Source organism: Phoxinus phoxinus, assembly GCF_949152265.1.
Source record: "Phoxinus phoxinus genome assembly, chromosome: 2".
NCBI lineage: Eukaryota > Metazoa > Chordata > Actinopteri > Cypriniformes > Leuciscidae > Phoxinus > Phoxinus phoxinus.
In genome coordinates, this window is record NC_136877.1 from 1,904,044 (window position 1) to 1,923,912 (window position 19,869).

The 19,869-nt window shown below is 41.5% G+C and overlaps 1 protein-coding gene across 1 annotated transcript; it reads left to right on the plus strand.

Annotated features, from left to right (window-relative positions):
• Nucleotides 1-7,686: 7,686 nt before the first annotated feature.
• On the plus strand, nt 7,687-19,279 carry LOC306988396 (polyunsaturated fatty acid 5-lipoxygenase-like). The gene is made up of 13 exons (XM_079593356.1): nt 7,687-7,760; nt 10,637-10,744; nt 10,867-10,976; nt 11,117-11,289; nt 11,463-11,597; nt 11,720-11,923; nt 12,150-12,236; nt 13,395-13,564; nt 13,680-13,792; nt 14,468-14,563; nt 16,795-16,895; nt 17,004-17,174; nt 18,515-19,279. Exons 2-13 carry the CDS (start codon nt 10,671-10,673, stop codon nt 18,692-18,694), a joined length of 1,614 nt encoding a protein of 537 aa, XP_079449482.1. The 5' UTR covers nt 7,687-7,760; nt 10,637-10,670; the 3' UTR covers nt 18,695-19,279.
• The last annotated feature ends 590 nt before the right edge of the window (nt 19,280-19,869 follow it).

Sequence of the window (19,869 nt, forward strand, 5' to 3'; positions counted from 1 at the left end):
GGATATAGGGTGACAGACCAGATGAGCCTCTGTGCATCATGTCACAGCACATGTAATGTTAGGGCCCTTTCTTGCACCCAGCGTACGCCGGCGCATGTATCAATCCTATTTAGGAACCCAACCTGATATCAGAGCTCAAAAATAACCCTCATAACTTCTATTATATTGCTTCAAAGTTCCAAATAGTTTATTCACTTTTTATATAAACAATATGGGTCAAAATGTGTTAAATGCTAATCTTCATTTTTATGCTGATGATACTGTCATATATTGCAGGGCGTCAACTCATTTACAAGCAATTGCAAAATGCATTTATTTAAGTCCAAAAAACCCTTATGGAGCTGAAATTAGTTTTAAATGGAGATAAGACCAAAATCCAGGACCAGGCCACAACGCCTCCCTCTGATTGTCATTATGGGGGGGATATATGTTCTGGATTATGGATATATTTTATAAGTGAATACTTCTGCACAGAATTTGCATATGATTGACACAGCTTATCATACTTCGTTGAGGTTTATTACAAATTGCAAAGCGCTGACTCACCACTGTGAGCTATACTCTTGGGTTGGATGGCCTCCTCTAGCCACCCGAAGGCTATGTCAACACTTTCACTTTGGTACACGGCATAAGTATTTGGTATATGGCAATTCTTGGTCTGCTGCCAAGCTACCTATGTGTTATCATACAGAAAAGCAATGGGCTTTTTTATGCTCTCTGTGCCAAAGACTCGTACGGAAATGAGAAAGAAGGCATTTCTGTATTCTGCACCTTCAGCATGGAATACGTTACAAAAGTACTTAAAACTCAGTGAATTAATCTTGCTAAATGCATTTAAATCCAAAATGAAAGACGTAGAGTCAGATGCCTTAATATGTAAATGTTTTTAGAGTTTTTATACCCAAGGTCAAAGGCGATACTACCATAGAGAGGCCAAGGTCAACGGTAGGGCAGGGGGTGTGGCAAGGTCAAGAGGTCAAGGTTATTATTATAGGGCCATCAATCATTTTGACACTTGCAGGGGCATATATACTACTTATTGTAAAGTGTAACCAAACTAGATTTATTTAGGCCTATCTATTTATTTGTTGTTTTTAACATGTAAAGTCAGTGTCTATATAGGCACACATGAATATACACAGAAGTATGATTTATTATTATTATAAATAAATAAAAATGTTGGACAAGTATGAGAATAAATATAGCATACAATGATGGGTGTTGAACTTAGCAATCATTCGGACGGTAGTTGTTTCTCTTGTGGACGTCTATAAAAATAAAGATAAAACCGCATAAAACTCATGCATTGCAGATGGTGATTTATTCATGGAGAGTTTTGTGATCATACGAACCCGGGAACGCGTTTCTCACGTGCTCGGTCGCACGATTGTCTGTTGTAAATAAACTGTCATATGCTTGAATAATAATAATACATTTATATTTATATCCTACATATTATTTGATTGCTTAAATATACTGTTTAAAAATAGAACAAATAGACACGCTGTAGTTCTTTCTCTAAATGTCAATTAAAAAGTGGAAATTAGCTTTTTTACAATAGGTGATGTGATCATAAAACTGCTTGGTTTACGTTTTTTATGTTTATAACTATATATAATAGGCTACATATTTTCCCTTTACAGTAGTAATTTTCACTATTCTTCACTTTTATATGAATTATATTATTAAGAAGGTACATTTTAAGTAGTAAGTGTAATTAGTAGCAAGTAGTAAGCTTGTCTGTACTACAGGAATACCTTAACATTTATACCTGTTTTTTCTATGAGTTCAGAAATTTTTATATATATGCAGGTATGCAGGTATGCACATGACATTTCTGACAGATCAAACCCACATTATAATGTCACAGGAGGCGGAGAGTAGCGCCGGAAGTGAACTTCATATAAAGGTGCTTCTTGGATCCAGAGTTTGTACATCTTTCATTCAGGCAAAATGTTGACCTACAAGGTGATCGTTTCTACTAGTAGACAGATTATCGCTGAGAAAACGAACAGCATTTTCCTGACGCTGATAGACTCAAATGATCAGAGCAGTGACAGAGTCCTGGTCAACAAATCTTTTCTTGGTGGTTTTGGCATTTTTGAAAGGGTAAGAACTTTAAAGACTTTTTATTTTTATTTTGAGTAATTATTATTTTTTTATTTCCATTATTATATAGGATACATTATTGATCAAATGTTTGGAAACATTACTATTTTTAATGTTTTTGTTAAGTCTCTTATGCTCACGAAGGCTGCATTTATTTGGTCAAAGGTAACAGTATTAGTATTAGCCTATGTGAAATTACAATTTAAAATAAGGGTTTTGCTTTTAAAATACTAAGTATAATTTATTCCTGTGATCAACAATTTTCAGCATCATTACTTCAGTCTTCAGCGTCACATGATCCTTCAGAAATCGATCTAATAGGCTATGCTGATTTATTATAAATTTTAGAAACAGTTTAATATTTTAAACTCCATCCATCCATCCATCTTCTTCCGCTTATCCGGGGCCGGGTCGCGGGGGCAGCAGTCTAAGCAGAGACACCCAGACTTCCCTCTCCCTAGACACTTCCTCCAGCTCTTCCGGGGGGACACCGAGGCGTTCCCAGGCCAGCCGGGAGACATAGTCTCTCCAGCGTGTCCTAGGTCTTCCTCGGGGTCTCCTCCCGGTGGGACGTGCCCGGAACACCTTTCCAGGAAGGCGTTCAGGAGGCATCCGGAACAGATGCCCGAGCCACCTCAGCTGACCCCTCTCGATGTGGAGGAGCAGCGGCTCTACTCTGAGCTCCTCCCGAGTGACCAAGCTCCTCACCCTATCTCTAAGGGATCGCCCAGCCACTCTGCGGAGAAAGCTCATTTCGGCCGCCTGTATCCGGGATCTTGTTCTTTCGGTCATGACCCAAAGCTCATGACCATAGGTGAGAGTAGGAACGTAGATTGACCGGTAAATCGAGAGCTTCGCCTTGCGGCTCAGCTCTTTCTTCACCACGACAGACCGGTACAACGACCGCATTACTGCAGCAGCTGCACCGATCCGTCTGTCAATCTCCCGTTCCATCCTTCCCTCACTCGTGAACAAGACCCCAAGATACTTAAACTCCTCCACTTGAGGCAGGAACTCTCCACCAACCTGAAGTGAGCAAGCCACCCTTTTCCGACTGAGGACCATGGCCTCGGATTTGGAGGTGCTGATTCTCATCCCAGCCGCTTCACACTCGGCTGCAAACCGTCCCAGTGCATGCTGAAGGTCCTGGTCTGTAGGGGCCAACACGACAACATCATCCGCAAAGAGCAGAGACGAAATCGTGTGGTCCCCGAACCTGACACCCTCCGGCCCCTGGCTGCGCCTAGAAATTCTGTCCATAAATATTATGAACAGAACCGGCGACAAAGGGCAGCCCTGCCGAAGTCCAACATGCACCGGGAACAAGTCTGACTTACTGCCGGCAATGCGAACCAAGCTCCTGCTCCGGTCGTATAGGGACCGGACAGCCCTTAGCAAAGGACCCCGGACCCCATACTCCCGGAGCACCCTCCACAGGCCGCCTCGAGGGACACAGTCGAATGCCTTCTCCAAATCCACAAAGCACATGTGGATTGGTTGGGCAAACTCCCATGAACCCTCCAGCACCCTGTAGAGGGTATAGAGCTGGTCCAGTGTTCCACGGCCGGGACGAAAACCGCACTGTTCCTCCTGAATCCGAGGTTCTACTATCGGCCGTAATCTCCTCTCCAGTACCCTAGCATAGACTTTCCCGGGGAGGCTGAGAAGTGTGATCCCCCTGTAGTTGGAACACACTCTCCGGTCCCCCTTCTTAAAAAGAGGGACCACCACCCCAGTCTGCCATCCCAGAGGTACTGTCCCCGACCGCCACGCGATGCTGCAGAGGCGTGTCAGCCAAGACAGCCCCGCAACATCCAGAGACTTGAGGTACTCAGGGCGGATCTCATCCACCCCCGGTGCCTTGCCACCGAGGAGTTTCTTGACTACCTCGGTGACTTCAGCTTGGGAGATGGACGAGTCAACCTCCGAGCCCTCAGCCTCTGCTTCCTCAATGGAAGACGTGACGGCGGGATTGAGGAGATCCTCGAAGTATTCCTTCCACCGTCCGACGACATCCCCAGTTGAGGTCAACAGCTGCCCACCTCCACTGTAAACAGCGTTGGTGGGGCACTGCTTCCCTCTCCTGAGTCGCCGGACGGTTTGCCAGAATCTCTTCGAGGCCAGCCGATAGTCATTTTCCATGGCCTCTCCGAACTCCTCCCAGGCCCGAGTTTTTGCCTCCACAACCACCCGGGCTGCAGTTCGCTTGGCCTGCCGGTACCCGTCAGCTGCCTCAGGAGTCCCACAAGCCAACCAGGCCCGATAGGACTCCTTCTTCAGCTTGACGGCATCCCTTACTTCCGGTGTCCACCACCGGGTTCGGGGATTGCCGCCTCGACAGGCACCGGAGACCTTACGGCCACAGCTCCGAGTGGCCGCTTCGACAATGGAGGTGGAGAACATGGTCCACTCGGACTCAATATCTCCAGCCTCCCTCGGGATCCGGTCGAAGCTCCGCCGGAGGTGGGAGTTGAAGATCTCTCTGACAGGAGACTCGGCCAAACGTTCCCAGCAGACCCTTACAGTACGCTTGGGTCTGCCGAGTCTGTCCAGCTTCCTCTTCCGCCATCGGATCCAACTCACCACCAGGTGGTGATCAGTTGACAGCTCCGCCCCTCTCTTTACCCGAGTGTCCAAGACATACGGCCATATTTTAAACTGTTTTCAGGATTCATTGATGAATAAAAAAGTAAAGAAGAACAGCATTTATTTAAAATAGAAAGCTTTTGTAATGATGTGCCCATTTTATTCTAGCTTCATGCTTTATTCTTTTTTAATCAACACATGGATGTGGGTAAATTTCATTAAAAAAAAAATTGTGCAAAAAAAAAAAAATTCTGAGGACACCACGTGTTAAAGATACATCTGCATTAGATTCAGAAACAGTCCTAAAGCTCGTCATGGGTCGACATTTCATTCAGTATAATTCTGTGTGTGTGTGTGTGTGTGTGTGTGTGTGTGTGTGTGTGTGTGTGTGTGTGTGTGTGTGTGTGTGTGTGTGTGTGTGTGTGTGTGTGTGTGTGTGTAAAATAGTTTATAATCTTCCCCTCCGCGGCAATGTTAGAGGAAGTTTTCCAGGACCTATATTCCCTGTTCTCTCTATCTAGAATTTCCCTCCCCCTTTTTAAAACCATACAAAAATTATTTACTGTCCACAGGTGTGCTCAAGTCAATGTTTGTCAGGACAGGGTCCGTCAGGTTGTAATCATTACAGTAATATTAGTGATGACCCAAAGAATATTGCAAACTTTTGAGAAAATTTTCCCAACGCTGTCTCACGACCAATTCGCATGAATTCATTCTAATTTGTCAATTCATAAAATATGTACTATTTAGCAATGCCTCAGACTAAAAGGCTTGAGTCATTGGACAAAACGGCATCGCGCTTCGAAAAAGCTCGTTTGCATGTTAAAAAAGTTAGATGACATATTTCAATTAGCTAGCTTGTATGTTTGCAAACAATTGTGAAATTAAAGTATTCTTTCGAGCTATGAACCGCGTACATGTGGCGCCATATGGGGAGGGCAGTGCGAACCTCCAAACTCCACCTGAGTCCGTTTCGCCCGATGCCTTTATGTCTGAGTCCATTTCGCCCGATGCCTTTATGTCTGAGTCCGTTTCGCCCGATGTCTTTATGTCTGATGCCTTTTCGCCCGATGCCTTTATGTCTGAGTCCGTTTCGCCCGATGCCTTTATGTCTGAGTCCGTTTCGCCCGATGCCTTTATGTCTGAGTCCGTTTTGCCCGATGTCTTTATGTCTGATGCCTTTTTGCCTGATGCCTTTATGTCTGATTCCGTTTCCCCCAATGCCTTTATGTCTGATGCTGTTTCGCCCGATGCCTTTATGTCTGATGCTGTTTCGCCCGATGCCTTTATGTCTGAGTCCGTTTCCCCCAATGCTTTTATGTCTGAGTCCGTTTCGCCCGATGCTTTTATGTCTGAGTCCGTTTCGCCCGATGCTTTTATGTCTGAGTCCGTTTCGCCCGATGCCTTTATGTCTGATGCCGTTTCGCCTGATGCTTTTATGTCTGAGTCCGTTTCGCCCGATGCCTTTATGTCTGAGTCCGTTTCACCCGATGTCTTTATGTCTGATGCCTTTTCGCCCGATGCCTTTATGTCTGAGTCCGTTTCCCCCAATGCCTTTATGTCTGATGCTGTTTCGCCCGATGTCTTTATGTCTGATGCTGTTTCGCCCGATGTCTTTATGTATGAGTCCGTTTCGCCCGATGCCTTTATGTCTGATGCCGTTTCGCCCGATGCCTTTATGTCTGATGCCGTTTCGCCCGATGCCTTTATGTCTGAGTCCGTTTCGCCCGATGCCTTTATGTCTGATGCCGTTTCGCCCGATGCCTTTATGTCTGATGCCGTTTCGCCCGATGCCTTTATGTCTGAGTCCGTTTCGCCCGATGCCTTTATGTCTGATGCTGTTTCGCCCGATACCTTTATGTCTGATGCCGTTTCGCCCGATGCTTTTATGTATGAGTCCGTTTCGCCCAATGCCTTTATATCTGAAACCGTTTCGCCCGATGCCTTTATGTATGAGTCCGTTTCGCCCGATGCCTTTATGTCTGATGCTGTTTCGCCCGATGCATTTATGTTTGATGCCGTTTCGCCCGATGCCTTTATGTATGAGTCCGTTTCGCCCGATGCCTTTATGTCTGATGCTGTTTCGCCCGATGCATTTATGTTTGATGCCGTTTCGCCCGATGCCTTTATCTATGAGTCCGTTTCGCCCGATGCCTTTATGTCTGATGCTGTTTCGCCCGATGCATTTATGTCTGATGCCGTTTCGCCTGATGCCTTTATGTCTGAGTCCGTTTCGTCCGATGCCTTTTAGTCTGAGTCCGTTTTGCTCGATGCCTTTATGTCTGATGCTTTTTTGTCTGAGGCTGTTTCATCTGATCCCTAATTGTATGAGACATGACATTGTTTTTCCTGAGACCTGAAGCTTTTCAGTCTGAGGCACGATGCCGTTTTGTCCAATGACTGAAGCCTTTTAGTCTGAGGCATGATGCCTTGTCTTCATATGACTGAGGTCTGAGGATGTCCAAAAATGTACACTGTACTCTACAAAGCTTTCGACACATTGGAAAACCAACTTTTATTTTAGGCACTTCAAAAAATTGGCTTTACCGACTTTACAGAATGTTTTAAAAATGGTGTACATAAACAGAAAAAGCTCAATCAAACTAAGTGGTATACTGTAAAAAATATGTCTAATAAAAGTTGTCATTAAAGGAGTTCTCCTTCGACATCCATGTGAAGAAGGACTTTGGAGACATTGTTCAGGTGAAACTTGAAAAGGAGAAAAACTATGGCCATTTTCAGTGGTTTTGTGGGCATATCAAAGTGAAAACACCCTATGGAAAACGCTTCGAGTTCCCCTGTCATTGCTGGATTGAAAATGAAAAGGAAGTGATTATCCGAGAAGGCACTGGTACGTGCATTTTAAATTAAGCATTATTATTTTAAAATGTTATGGTTCAGTTCAGTTGATATTGAATCATGTCTTAAATGCTGTCTTTTCTACGTGTAAAATGTGTGCTACATATTGCTTTGTGCATTCATTTAGCTCGATTGCCTCAGGATGAAACCAAATTGCTTGGAGAGAAAAGACGAGGAGAACTGGAATTACAACAGAAACAATTCAGGTTTGAAGAAACAATTACATTCTTGAACAAAATTCATTTGTTGCAGTTTTTTCTTTATGTGTCACTATATACAGTTCAGTCTGCTTGACACAATAATATTGTACACATAGGTCCGTAGCAGCTCTGTGTGTGTCACACTCACGTTAGTTTAGACTCTCATCACCTCCCTTCGTCACTCATTTGTTGTCACGGACACTAATTATGCTCAGCTGTGCATTACCATCCATCATTATCACCTGTGTACTTTTTGAGTTCAGTGTCGTCTATGTTAAGTTGTGTGTTGCTCACCGTTTGCCATTCTGTTGGAGCGTTTGTGAATAAAGCTGTGTATTGGATTGTATTCTTCTTCCAGCAACCACCCGTGACAGAACACCGGACCAAACAAGTGAACGCGTTTGTAGAAATTTTCTGTTCAGGTTTCGTGTTCAGTCTTTGCATTTTGACCAAGGATTCAGGTGATGCCAAAGAGAATTTGCCATTGTTTGGATGATCGTCCCCCTGCTAAACGTTGGTGCGTTGGGCTTAGACAAGGAGGATTTCTATTTATCTCAATGTACAGTACTTGAACTGGACGCTGACTTGGATATGTGCTCGGTTTTGGAAAGTTTTCCCTCTTTTTAACCAGTTACCTGAGTTGTAAATGCCATGTCGCTAATCACTCTGGAAAAGCAAGAAAATTGTTTTCTGGCAATACTGAGACTTTTTAGAGTAGGCTATTCCCCAAAACAGACCACTGGTAACATAAAACATATTTTAACGATTGATTGCAATTTATTGCATTTTTGTAAAAGAAAAACACAAGACAACTGACAAAAGTCTTACTTGTAATTGTCTCAGCACATTAAATTGGGCTGTGAGAATTTTTTTTAAAACACTTCACCTTTAAATGTAATTCTTGGTGTTGGTCACATTAGTCTAGGCCAGGGGTGCCCAATCCTGCTCCTGCCGATCAACTGTCCTGCACAGTTCATTTCCAAGTCTAATCAAACACACCTGAAGCAACCAATTAAGGTCTTCAGGATCATTTGAAAATGAAAGGCAGGTGTGTTTGATTAGGGTTGGAGATGAACTGTGCAGGACAGTCAATCGGGCAGTAGCAGGATTGGGCACCCCTGGTCTAGACGAAGAAATGCCAACAAGGATCAAAATAGCTCAAACTCAGAATCAGGTAATGCAAAAAACAATGTTAAATAAACAAACAGTCTGCTGCACACAAACAATACCGGACAATAAGGTAACTGAAAACACAGAGCATGTAAACAAGATAACCAAACTAAAAGACTAACTGGTGTGATGATAGACTTTTGGAAACTAAAGGGGCTTTCACACTGGCAGTTTAGTTTGGAACGATGTACAGTTTGCATGAAAAATCGCTAATGTGAACGCTGTCATGCGGACCCGGGTGCGCACTGGGGTACCGAACCCGAGACTACCTAGAGGAGGTGGTCTGAGTTCGGTTGCTCCCGAACCGTGCCGCGGATTGCGTGAATGTGAAAGCAACACGAACTCGGGTGCGCACTTGTTCGGGAAGTAAAGTGAATCACTAATTTGAACGCTCTCATGCGGACCAAGACCTCCTCGAAGAGGTGGTCTCATTACGATTTCAAATTAACTCTGGAGCAGTTTGTTTGTGGTGAGAACGTGATCCGATCTCGAACAGACCCAACTGCCAAAGACCTGCGCATTTTTGGACTAAACCAGCTGCCGTAGTCAGCTGCGCTGTGCATTATGTTAGCAACATTAATGCACGCCTTCTCCTGAAGTGACTTCCGATGCGCCTTCGCCGCGTGCAGTGCATTAAAACATTAGTTTCAGGCCGCATCCTCGCTTCAATTTAAAATGGTATTGTTTGCCTAAAGTGGTGTAGACAAACTATGATAAAATATGACCAGGGATACAATCAGCCCACGCAGTCGTCTCTCCATACTAGTAAAAAGCGGCGTGTTGTCTGCTGGATTTTCCTCCTCTTTGTTTACTTCCAGGAGTTCTGTTGGAATTTCCCCAAACGTTAATTCTCAACTATCCAAGTGCAGTTATGGAAATATGTTCAAGACACATCTGGCCAACGAGTGATGTGGATGTTGTCACATGACTGCATTTTGGTTTGTTCATCAACTCATCAACTGATTCGGACCAGAGCAATCAGTGTGGTGTAGCCTAGAAATCTAGACGCACCCTAGCGGCAGCAAAATGTATTTTGCAGCCAGGGCAGTCTAGCCACTCTCCATAGACCTTCTAGCTGCAAAAAAACTAAATTGGGTCAGGTCAATCACGTCGTGTATAGAGTAGGCGGGGGCGGGCTTAACATATGACGACAGAGTTGCGACGGCTGTCACTTGAAAACAAAGAATGGCGGCTTTGAATCGGCTTTGGCCGTGACTCTGCAGGACTTGGAGTTAAGTTTTTCTTTAAGAAAAGAGCAAAGAACGGCACTTAAGTCATTCTAAAAAAAGGAAAAAGTGTTCGGAGTTTTGCTGGACCGGATCTTTGCCGCTCTGACTACGTCACCTTCTTCGTTGCTCTGGTTGGTTGTAGCGCTATCCTATTGCGTGCAGAGGGATTTTGAGAGACAACCGCCCCTCGGATTAAGCCGCGTCTATGGAGAGTTGCCAGACTAAACATCTTGATGTAAGTCTGGCTTGCCAGGCTAAGTGTGGTGTGAAAAGGAACCAAAACGCCTGAAAAATGCCACAAAGTATTATTTTTCGCCCTTGGTCCGGACCAAATGAACCGAACTACAGATGTGAATGCACCCTAAGACAAAGGACCAGGAAGCTGACAGTAAACAAACTAAAAGTCCATGAAAGTGAAACTTAACATAAGTGTACATGACAGTGTAACGGTTTAAGTAAATGTTGTCATTTTTCTTGTTGAAGCTGGAAGGAGTGGCGCGAAGGCTACCCCAAGGGCATGGATCATCTTCTTCCAGAAGTTCAGTTCGATGCAGCAAAAACCTTTGAGTTGGATTTCAATTTCCTGAAAGCGTAAGTTTGTCATGGCCACAGTTCTTGTTGATTTGATAATGAGATTTTCCTCAGTTCTCCAGAACGAAATTTGTGCATATAGTGTTCATGTCTTTAATTATACAGTATGCACTCTTTTTCAGCATTGTGGAATCATTTCTTAACCAATTTAAAGGTTTCATTAATTCCTGGAAAGACATGGCTGATTTTGAAAAGATATTGGAATATTTTAATATCAAGAACACTCTACTAGGTTTGTTTCTTCATTTAAACAAACACTTTATATCCAAAACCACAATTGTTTTGAGAAACCAACAATGCAGAGGCACATTTTTTTCATACATGTAAAGCCTTTGACAGTTGACTAAATTTTCCCCTGTAAATTCTGGACAGAGAACGTGATGCAAGACTGGAGAAAGGATTACATGTTCGGCTATCAGTTTTTGAATGGCTGCAATCCTGTCATGATCAAGAAGTGCACGGAGATTCCAGACAAGTTTCCAGTCACACATGAGATGGTGAAGAGCTTTCTGAAGAGAGGTGTCACTCTACAAGAGGAAATAAAGGTCAGAAACTTTAAGAAATAAATCACTTGAACAGTCGGTCAGTTATCATTTTCAAGAATTGCTTGTATTCTGACATCCTTCACATAATTTAGTTTACATAAATGACTCAAATCAATGTTATTTAACCCATGAACTATTAGTTCTAAACTTTGCACCTGTGTACATGTTTACAGGCAGGAAACATCTACATAGTGGATTATGAAATACTGGAGGGAGTGCCAACATCCAGCGATCTGGTCTTTTTGACTGCACCGCTCTGCCTGCTGTACAAGAACAGATTGGACCAAATTGTGCCAATTGCCATTCAGGTATCTGTCCCATATATAATCAGTATCAAATGAAAACATAAATTAAAAATGAAAATGCTTCAGCTGTGAATCTACTCACTGAAGTAACAATGTCTTGCTTGGCTTTATTATTTCTAAATCAGCTCAGTCAAACCCCAGGGGAAAAGAGCCCAATCTTTCTCCCGAGTGATAATGAATATGATTGGATGCTTGCCAAGATGTGGGTGAAATCTGCCGACTTCATTGTACACCAGTTGGTCACGCACCTTCTCAAGACACATCTGACATCAGAGGTTTTTGAAGTGGCCATGTACAGACAGCTCCCTGCAGTCCATCCTGTATACAAGGTACATGTCTCTCAATACACAGTCATGATATTTAGATTCAGGGCTAAACTGAATATTGTGGTTTCACACATGTCAATTTACAGAGGAAGGGTTGCTGGTTCTGATATCCTTGCCTTTTTGACATCCATGGTTTAATGCTGTTAACCAAAAACCTCCAGGGAATGACATCACTTTTGCAGTTTCAGGTTTTTATGATTTAATGCACATGTTTAAATGCTTCTTACAGTTACTGAAACCTCATGTTCGGTTCACAATTGCAATTAATGCAGCGGCCCGTGAAAAACTCATCAGTGAAAACGGGATCATCAGCAAGGTAGCTTTACACCTAATTTAATATATATATACACACATAAACAGCATATTCAAGTCAAGTCAAGTCATCTTCATTTATATAGCGCTTTTAACAATGTATTGCTTCAAAGCGGCTTTACAGTGACAAACGGATAATTTAAGGTAACATAGATTGTTTTGGCTTTATAGTGGTTCTTGAATAAAGATATTTTCCAGCTAAAGTTAGTTTTGATTGATTCACTTCCATCGCAACGATCATTAGTTATTAAAATAGAGACCGCTAAGACGATAGCGGTTCTCTCTACACAGACTTTAAACACGAACCTGTGAGAAACGCTGATGGCACTAACGTGCGCATTAAGAATTAATTCAATAGTTGTGCGCATTTGAATATACTATGTGCGCAGGTTTGTAATTCCCTACAAACCAAGCCTTAACAAACTACTTGTCTGGCCTTAATTTTTTATACAGAATTTTATCACTTCGGGGTAGATACGCGAAACCAAAATTATCCCCAGAATGCTTTATCTGTAGAGTGGTAAAGGGATTCTCCATAGGGAGAGGCTAGTTGGCACTTCAGCACTGCGTTGTCATCGGGTCCAGGCGAAGGTCCTTCATCAGATCTGGATACGGCCTGGATCCGGCAGGCTGCGGTAAACCTCGGGATAAACAAAGACACTAAAATTAGCGTAGCTGCCATTCTTCTTATGATGTAACGAGTACATCAGGATTTAAGGGAAGTGTTCCCAGTTCCGGCTGACCTAATCTATGCAGCCTAACATTGAGTTATAGAAGTCTATAATGTGTTATGTGAATGCTAGGTCAAAGAGATGTGTCATTAATCTAGCTTTGAACTGACAGAGTGTGTCTGCTTCCCGGACAATGGTAGGAAGACTGTTCCAAAGTTTTGGTGCTAAAGGGGAAAAGGATCTACCGCCAGCAGTCGAATTTAAAATTCTTGGTATTATTAACTGGCCGGAATTTTGAGATCGCAATAGACGTGAAGGACTATAATGCGTTAAGAGCATATTGCTAGGATTCAAAGCAATTCTATTCATATTTGATTATTTAGTCTTTGTCAGACCTAAATAGTTCCTACATTTCAAAAAGTCAAAGAGTAGCCTAAATAAGGGCTGAAAAAATGTAGGCAAAATATTAACTGAATTCTTGATATCCACAGATTAGTAGCCTCTCTGCAAATGGGATGTCTGAAGTGATTAAAAAGGCCATGGAGACTTTAACCTACGAGTCCCTGTGCTTCCCTGAGACCATAGAAGATCGAGGAATGAAAGATGTGCCCAAGTACTATTATAGAGATGATGGCATGATGATCTGGGAGGCAATACACAAGTAGGTGTTGCAACAGTTGAGATCTTGTACTACTAGTGAAAAGTAAAAATTAGTCCACATACACTCCAATAAAAAGTTATTTTCATTCATTTTGTCATATTTTTCATCTTCCTAGTTTTGTGTCTGATGTGGTCGAGATCTACTATGAGAGCGATGAGACCGTTAAAAGAGATGTGGAGATTCAAAGATTTGTTAAGGATGTTTCCTTTGGCATGAATAATTCTGACAGTGAGTACAGTTAGTTGTAAACGCAGGTACAATTGCTTAATATGTGGGAGAGTGTTGCTATAGAGTGATTATATTGATTGCAATAGCTAGCACTTCAAAGTCAATACCAAATCAAAACTAGTTAGCACATTATTTGTAATTGAAAAGGTTTAATGACAAAATATGATTATGGTTACACTTAAAATAGTTACAAAATAGATGTATGAGATGCTAAAAACTTCTACCATTAATTGTACACAGCATATATGTAAAATGTTGCCTGAGATATAGAAAGAGAGGGAAAGAGAAAGTGTAGAGATTTAGAGACAAAGAAAAGAGAGAGAGAGAGACCCAAGAAAGGGATCCAAAGATATAGAGACAGAGCGACTGTTACAATCTTCTTTTATCCTTTCCCTGACCATGTGACTAAAACCCAAATGTGAGATGTTCAAACTGACCAATCAGATTATTACTTCCCCCATCGTACTAAAGGTGTGACGATTAGAAGACACCCAATGTCCACATATCTTGGTCTACAGGCCTTGAGCACTATCAGCACCTCTTTGTCTTTAGGAATTCCAAATGGTCCTTGGTGTAAGAAGGAGGGGGGTTGAAACAGTAAAAGCAAATGTCTTTGTTCATTTCAGTAAAGGCAAATATCTTTGTTCATTTTCAAATATCTTTGATTATTTTCAGCCGTACAATTACCCCCACCACAGCTGATGACTCTATCAAGTGGATTTGATCGGTTCTTATCAGTACATCCAAAACGTCTCATCCTCAAAAGAACAGGTACTTAAGCCGCGTTTCCACCGAAATTACCCGGAACAATTTGTCCCAGGAACTTTTTTCCCAGGAACTTTTTTTTGCCCCAGACCGGTTACTTTCTGCGTTTACACCGCGGTCTAAAGTACCGGGAAGATTATAAACTGCGCGCGACTGCTCCTCCCAGTCTGCGGCGGACAGTAATCAGTTTTGAGCGCCACATTTATAACAAGTATGGAGGAGATTCAAACTGTGCTGCAGTTGTTTGTGATGTATTGCGGACATTGAATGTGAGATGGCTGGGACGAACGCGCAGAAAATGTCCTGTTACACAAATACGCGTAATAAAGCCTGAACCTCGTCGTCGGTCCAGTTGTTTTTTTATAATTAAATTCCATATTTGCAGACAGACAACTCTTAATGCATGAAGCCACGAACCGCAATAGATTTTTTTAAATGCCGGTTAAAATAGAATGCTGCGTGGAGTCCTCCAGTCAAAATGCGGCGTGAACACAACCAATCAGCACGTTCAGCGCACAAGTCTCGCCCCCGAAAGTTCCTGAACTTTGAAAAAGTACTACCTCGCCAGCAGGGACTTTCTGAGGGGGAAATATTTACCCGGAACTTCATTTAGACCCTGGTTCCTGCGGTGTAAACACACCGAGTACCAGCCCAAAGTTCCTAGTTCCTGGGGAAAGTTCCCGCGGTGGAAACGCGGCTTTAATCTGAGAGCAAACGATTGTTCTTCTTTCTGAGGCAGGACACATGATGTGAACTTGGGTAGAAGGGATCTTGTCATTTAAAAAACCATATAGTGCAACAAACAGCAAAAGCATACATATGGCATTTGTCATTGGTCAGAGGTTTAATATGGTCAGATACAAATTTGTCTCTGGCAAAAAGCCCTCAATTTGATGTACTTATAAAGCTAGTCACGAATAAAAGATCTTACAAGCTCTTATTTTTTTTTTCATTAAGAGTATAAGCAAAATATCAGTGTAACCAAACACCGAGATTAATTTGAATTAATGTCCAAAAACATTAATTCAAACAAGTCAAATGTGACATAAAACAAATACCCAGAAATCAAATAAGTTTCTGCAATGTTTCAAAAGCATTAATGAGAATACAAATATTTGTACTTGGGCAAATTTGAGAAATACTGACATACATTTTGATATTTAACTTGGTGAGACAAATTATTACTTAAGTGATTAAGTAAATCCAAAGAAATAACAAACAAACAATTACTGTATGAAATTCACAGTTATAATTCAGTCTAGATTTAAAGACTTGTATGCATTACATTTTGTGAGGCTGAATCGGATAAATGCTGATTTGACTGTGTGTGAAAATCAAATGATGTCATCTATGTGGCTGCACTGCAATGGATCCCAGGTTTCCTGAGCGTGGGGCTTAGTTAGGCCTCCTCTTGGTTTAAAGGGTCGTCATGTTGAGGCCTCTGCTCATAGAGCTTGGCCAGGCAGTTTGTTAAGTTGTTAGGCTCTCGTTGATCCTTCTTGGATACTGAGAGCTTTGTTAAGCCTCCCCTCACGGTATATTTATTTAATAGGAGTGTGACGAGACCCTTATCTCACGAGACAAGATGAGACACGAGATTGGATTCACAAGAACGAGACGAGATTTTTGCACAATATTTGATAGAAATCCTCAATGACAAAATTCATGACTGGAAAAATAGTCTGTGGGTGGATTTTGAAATGTTTTAATTAAATCATCTTGTAATGAATGTCATTTCAGTTCTACTTTATGAGTATGAATTATCAAATACATTGAAATACAACAATATACAAGCACTGTAAAGGTTTTACCACAAACTCAACTGACTGGCTTCTCTCAAGTATGATTTCACACGGGTCTCTTCAGACCTTACTGTGCATTATGAGCTTCCAGAACTTGCTATTGGAGGGAATGTGGCCAGGGCACCGGGGTTACACCCCTACTCTTTATGAGAAGTGCCATGGGATTTTTAATGACCACAGAGAGTGTCCCCATCACTATACTGGGGCGTTAGGACCCACACAGACCACAGGGTGAGCGCCCCCTGCTGGCCTCACTAACACCTCTTCCAGCAGCAACCTGGTTTTCTCAGGAGGTCTCCCATCCAGGTACTAACCAGACTCAGCCCTGCTTAGCTTCAGTGGGCAACCACTCTTGGGCTACAGGGTGATATGGCTGCTGGATAATTAACCCTTAAATGTGTGCACAAGTTAAATGCGTACTGCCACTGTTTTCAGTGTTTCCAGAGTCTCTGAAAACTCGAGTGGAGTTAGTCAAGTACCTGACCGTTGTGATATTCAACACCTCAGCACAACATGCTGCTGTCAACTTTGGACAGGTGAGATTACACACTTTCATATAATCTGCAGGAGTGTTAAAAATTGCTTGGCAAAATTCTGGATAATATCTATAAGCTAATATCTGTGTGTAAACTTTTATGTTCCAGTTTGACTGGTATGGCTGGATCCCCAACAGTCCTACCACCATGCGCAAGCCGCCTCCAGAACAGAAGGGCAAAGTGGATATGGACTATATCATGGAGAGTCTGCCTGATCTCGGACGTTCCAGTATGGCTCTAGGAACAGCTTGGGCCCTCAGTCAGTTCCAGAAGAACGAGGTTTGATTTTGATTTGGTCTGGATTCACTTTCCACTTAAAATTGTACCAAACATGACGGCAGTTTAGTCTAAATCAATGTGAAAAAGAATTAACCTGTTCCTAACTGAGGGTACAGAGCATAACCCTCGGATCATTTTGATCCGAAACTATATATTTTTTAAATTAAAAAAATTGAGTGTTAATTTGAGGGGTCCAAGACCCTGGGACTTTTGTTGGACTTGAAACATGAATACACAAAACAATTGAATGAATTTGAGGAGTCCTGTGAATTCAAAAAAAGCTTCATAGAGCTAAAAGGCCATCTAGTGGCAAGAGTCATGACATGTCATGTTATATATTTTTTTTCACAAGAGGTCGGCAAATACACCCAATGTATATTTTGAGCTGAAAAAAAAGGGTCATGCATAAATTGTTATTTTGAATTTAAGTTGAAATAATGTGAGGAATATGCTTAAAATTGCATTAAAAAATAGAAGAAAAAAAATATCAGAATTAAATAAAATAAGCTTTCTGGGGAAAAAAAACATAATTTTGAGAGAAATGCCAAAGAAACTTATAGGCTCAACTTATATGCTCTATGTAGGCTCAAACACATTTTAAATTCTTCTTATTGTTGTAGATTGTTTGCTTGCTACAGTGTATGTTTTCTGCGGCACTGCCAACGAATACTATGTATTTTAAGTCAGGTAGAGCAATTAATTTAACTGAACCTTTGCTAAGTACCATTTTAAAAACATCATCATGTTTGGGGAGTAACAGAAAGTTTATATATTCTTTTAATGGTGTTATGTATATAAAATATTAGGAGCTCTGATCTGTTATTGTACAGTATAAATCATAATAATAACTGCGCTGTTCAATTTTATTCTGCATATAAAGAAGAGTGCAGCCAAAACCTGAGAAGGAAACGTCTACACTATATATTATGTGCCACATTCAAACTTTTATGTCCACACATTTTAAAATTCAAAACAGTGTTGAATAAGAAATCCATATGTAATACAATTCTTCCAATCCTTACAGGCAAGCTTTTGCTCTTCTCTAGTGTTAGATAATGGATGGTCCGGTGTGTTTGTATAGTTTTAAACTAAATTATCTAAAAGTCATAGAGATAATTAATCTTTTTTCTGGAGCACGTATACAGTGACAGTTAATTTATGTTTTGATTATCCATAATATGGATTATGATTTGAAAATCCCCAATTCCTTTGTTTGTTTTATAAGCTTGTCTGAGTGATTGACAGAAATGAAGGGGGCGGAGCTTAGAGAAGGGTCAGTTTATCTTGTAAAAAGAAAGAAAGATGTTGTTCTGCTTCTGAAGAACTTACTTTCTCCCCAGCTGTACTTAGGCGAGTATCCAGACACGTGCTTCACAGAGCAACCAGTGAAGGAAGCCATCAACACTTTCCGCAAGAACCTAGATGAGGTGACCAACACCATCAAGAGCCGGAATAAGGGATTAGCATTTGATTATGGTTATTTGTCCCCAGACAAAATCCCCAACAGTGTTGCAGTTTGAAAACATATTTTGCCAGGCCTATATATAATGTTTACGGCTTATGTGTGCTTGACAGAGAAAAAGAGAACAACAGCTCTACTTAAAATATGAAGTATTGTAAAACACAGAGTATTCTGCCTTTTGAGGCGATTTATAGACATTATATTTTATTACTCTTTGTATTTGACTGTTAAAGGGAAGTAAGGGATATTACTTTGTAATGCCATCTGTGCATGTATGTATCTTCTCTGAGGGGTGATTGTCTGGTTCACGCCAGGAAAGCAAAACACTTTATTTGACTAAAGAGCTAAGCTTGTGTTATAATCCATTTATTATTGTCTTTTTTTATTTTATTTTCTTTAATCATATAAACTTATATCCATATATGGTATTAATTTACTCATCTTTTGATTCATTTATTCATATTCTTTATTGCTCAGATGATCTATTGTTTGTAGTCTATTTTAGATCATCATTTAACTTTATATTGATTTTGTGCTGATTATCTTGTATGGTTGTTACATGTGCTTTCCCCCCCGCTGAGAGCTCTCATAATAAAGAAAGATTTAGTAGAATAAAGATAAATAAGCTTTTACATTACATCTTATACTGAGATATTGTTTTTTTTTGTGATCTTATGACAAATGTTTTATTTTAATAACATTTCTGTGAACAGATACAATAATTAGGGGTTCAAGCACATAGTGCTGAAACCCTATTGTTATTGTTAATTTTCCCATGATGCAGCATTCTCCTCTAAAACTGATCGGGCAGGCCGAACCGTAAGTCGTAGAGACTTGAAACTTTGGGGGCTGGTAGTACTCACACCGCCTACAACGTCAGCAAGGCACGCTCCGATCGGCCTGTTGGGGGCGCTACAGCGGTCAAAAGTACGAAACGGCTCATAACTCCTAAACCGCTAGGCGTAGGCTCAAGTGTCTTACATCGTTGGAATCCTTGGCTCAAGGCGGACGAGACGCATGCCTCGGATTGGCTCGCCCTTCGGGCGCCAATTTCGAGTAAATTCCGTTTTTTTTTTTTAAACCTACTTTTGCGAACTACTCCTAGGTTTTTGGCCTGATCGGAACCAAACCACTGCAGAAAAAATTATCTGGAGTCTGACTGTCAATAATCATTAAAACGGTTGCTAAGGGGAACCAAAATGTTTAATGGCACCAGAGACACTTTTACCTAAA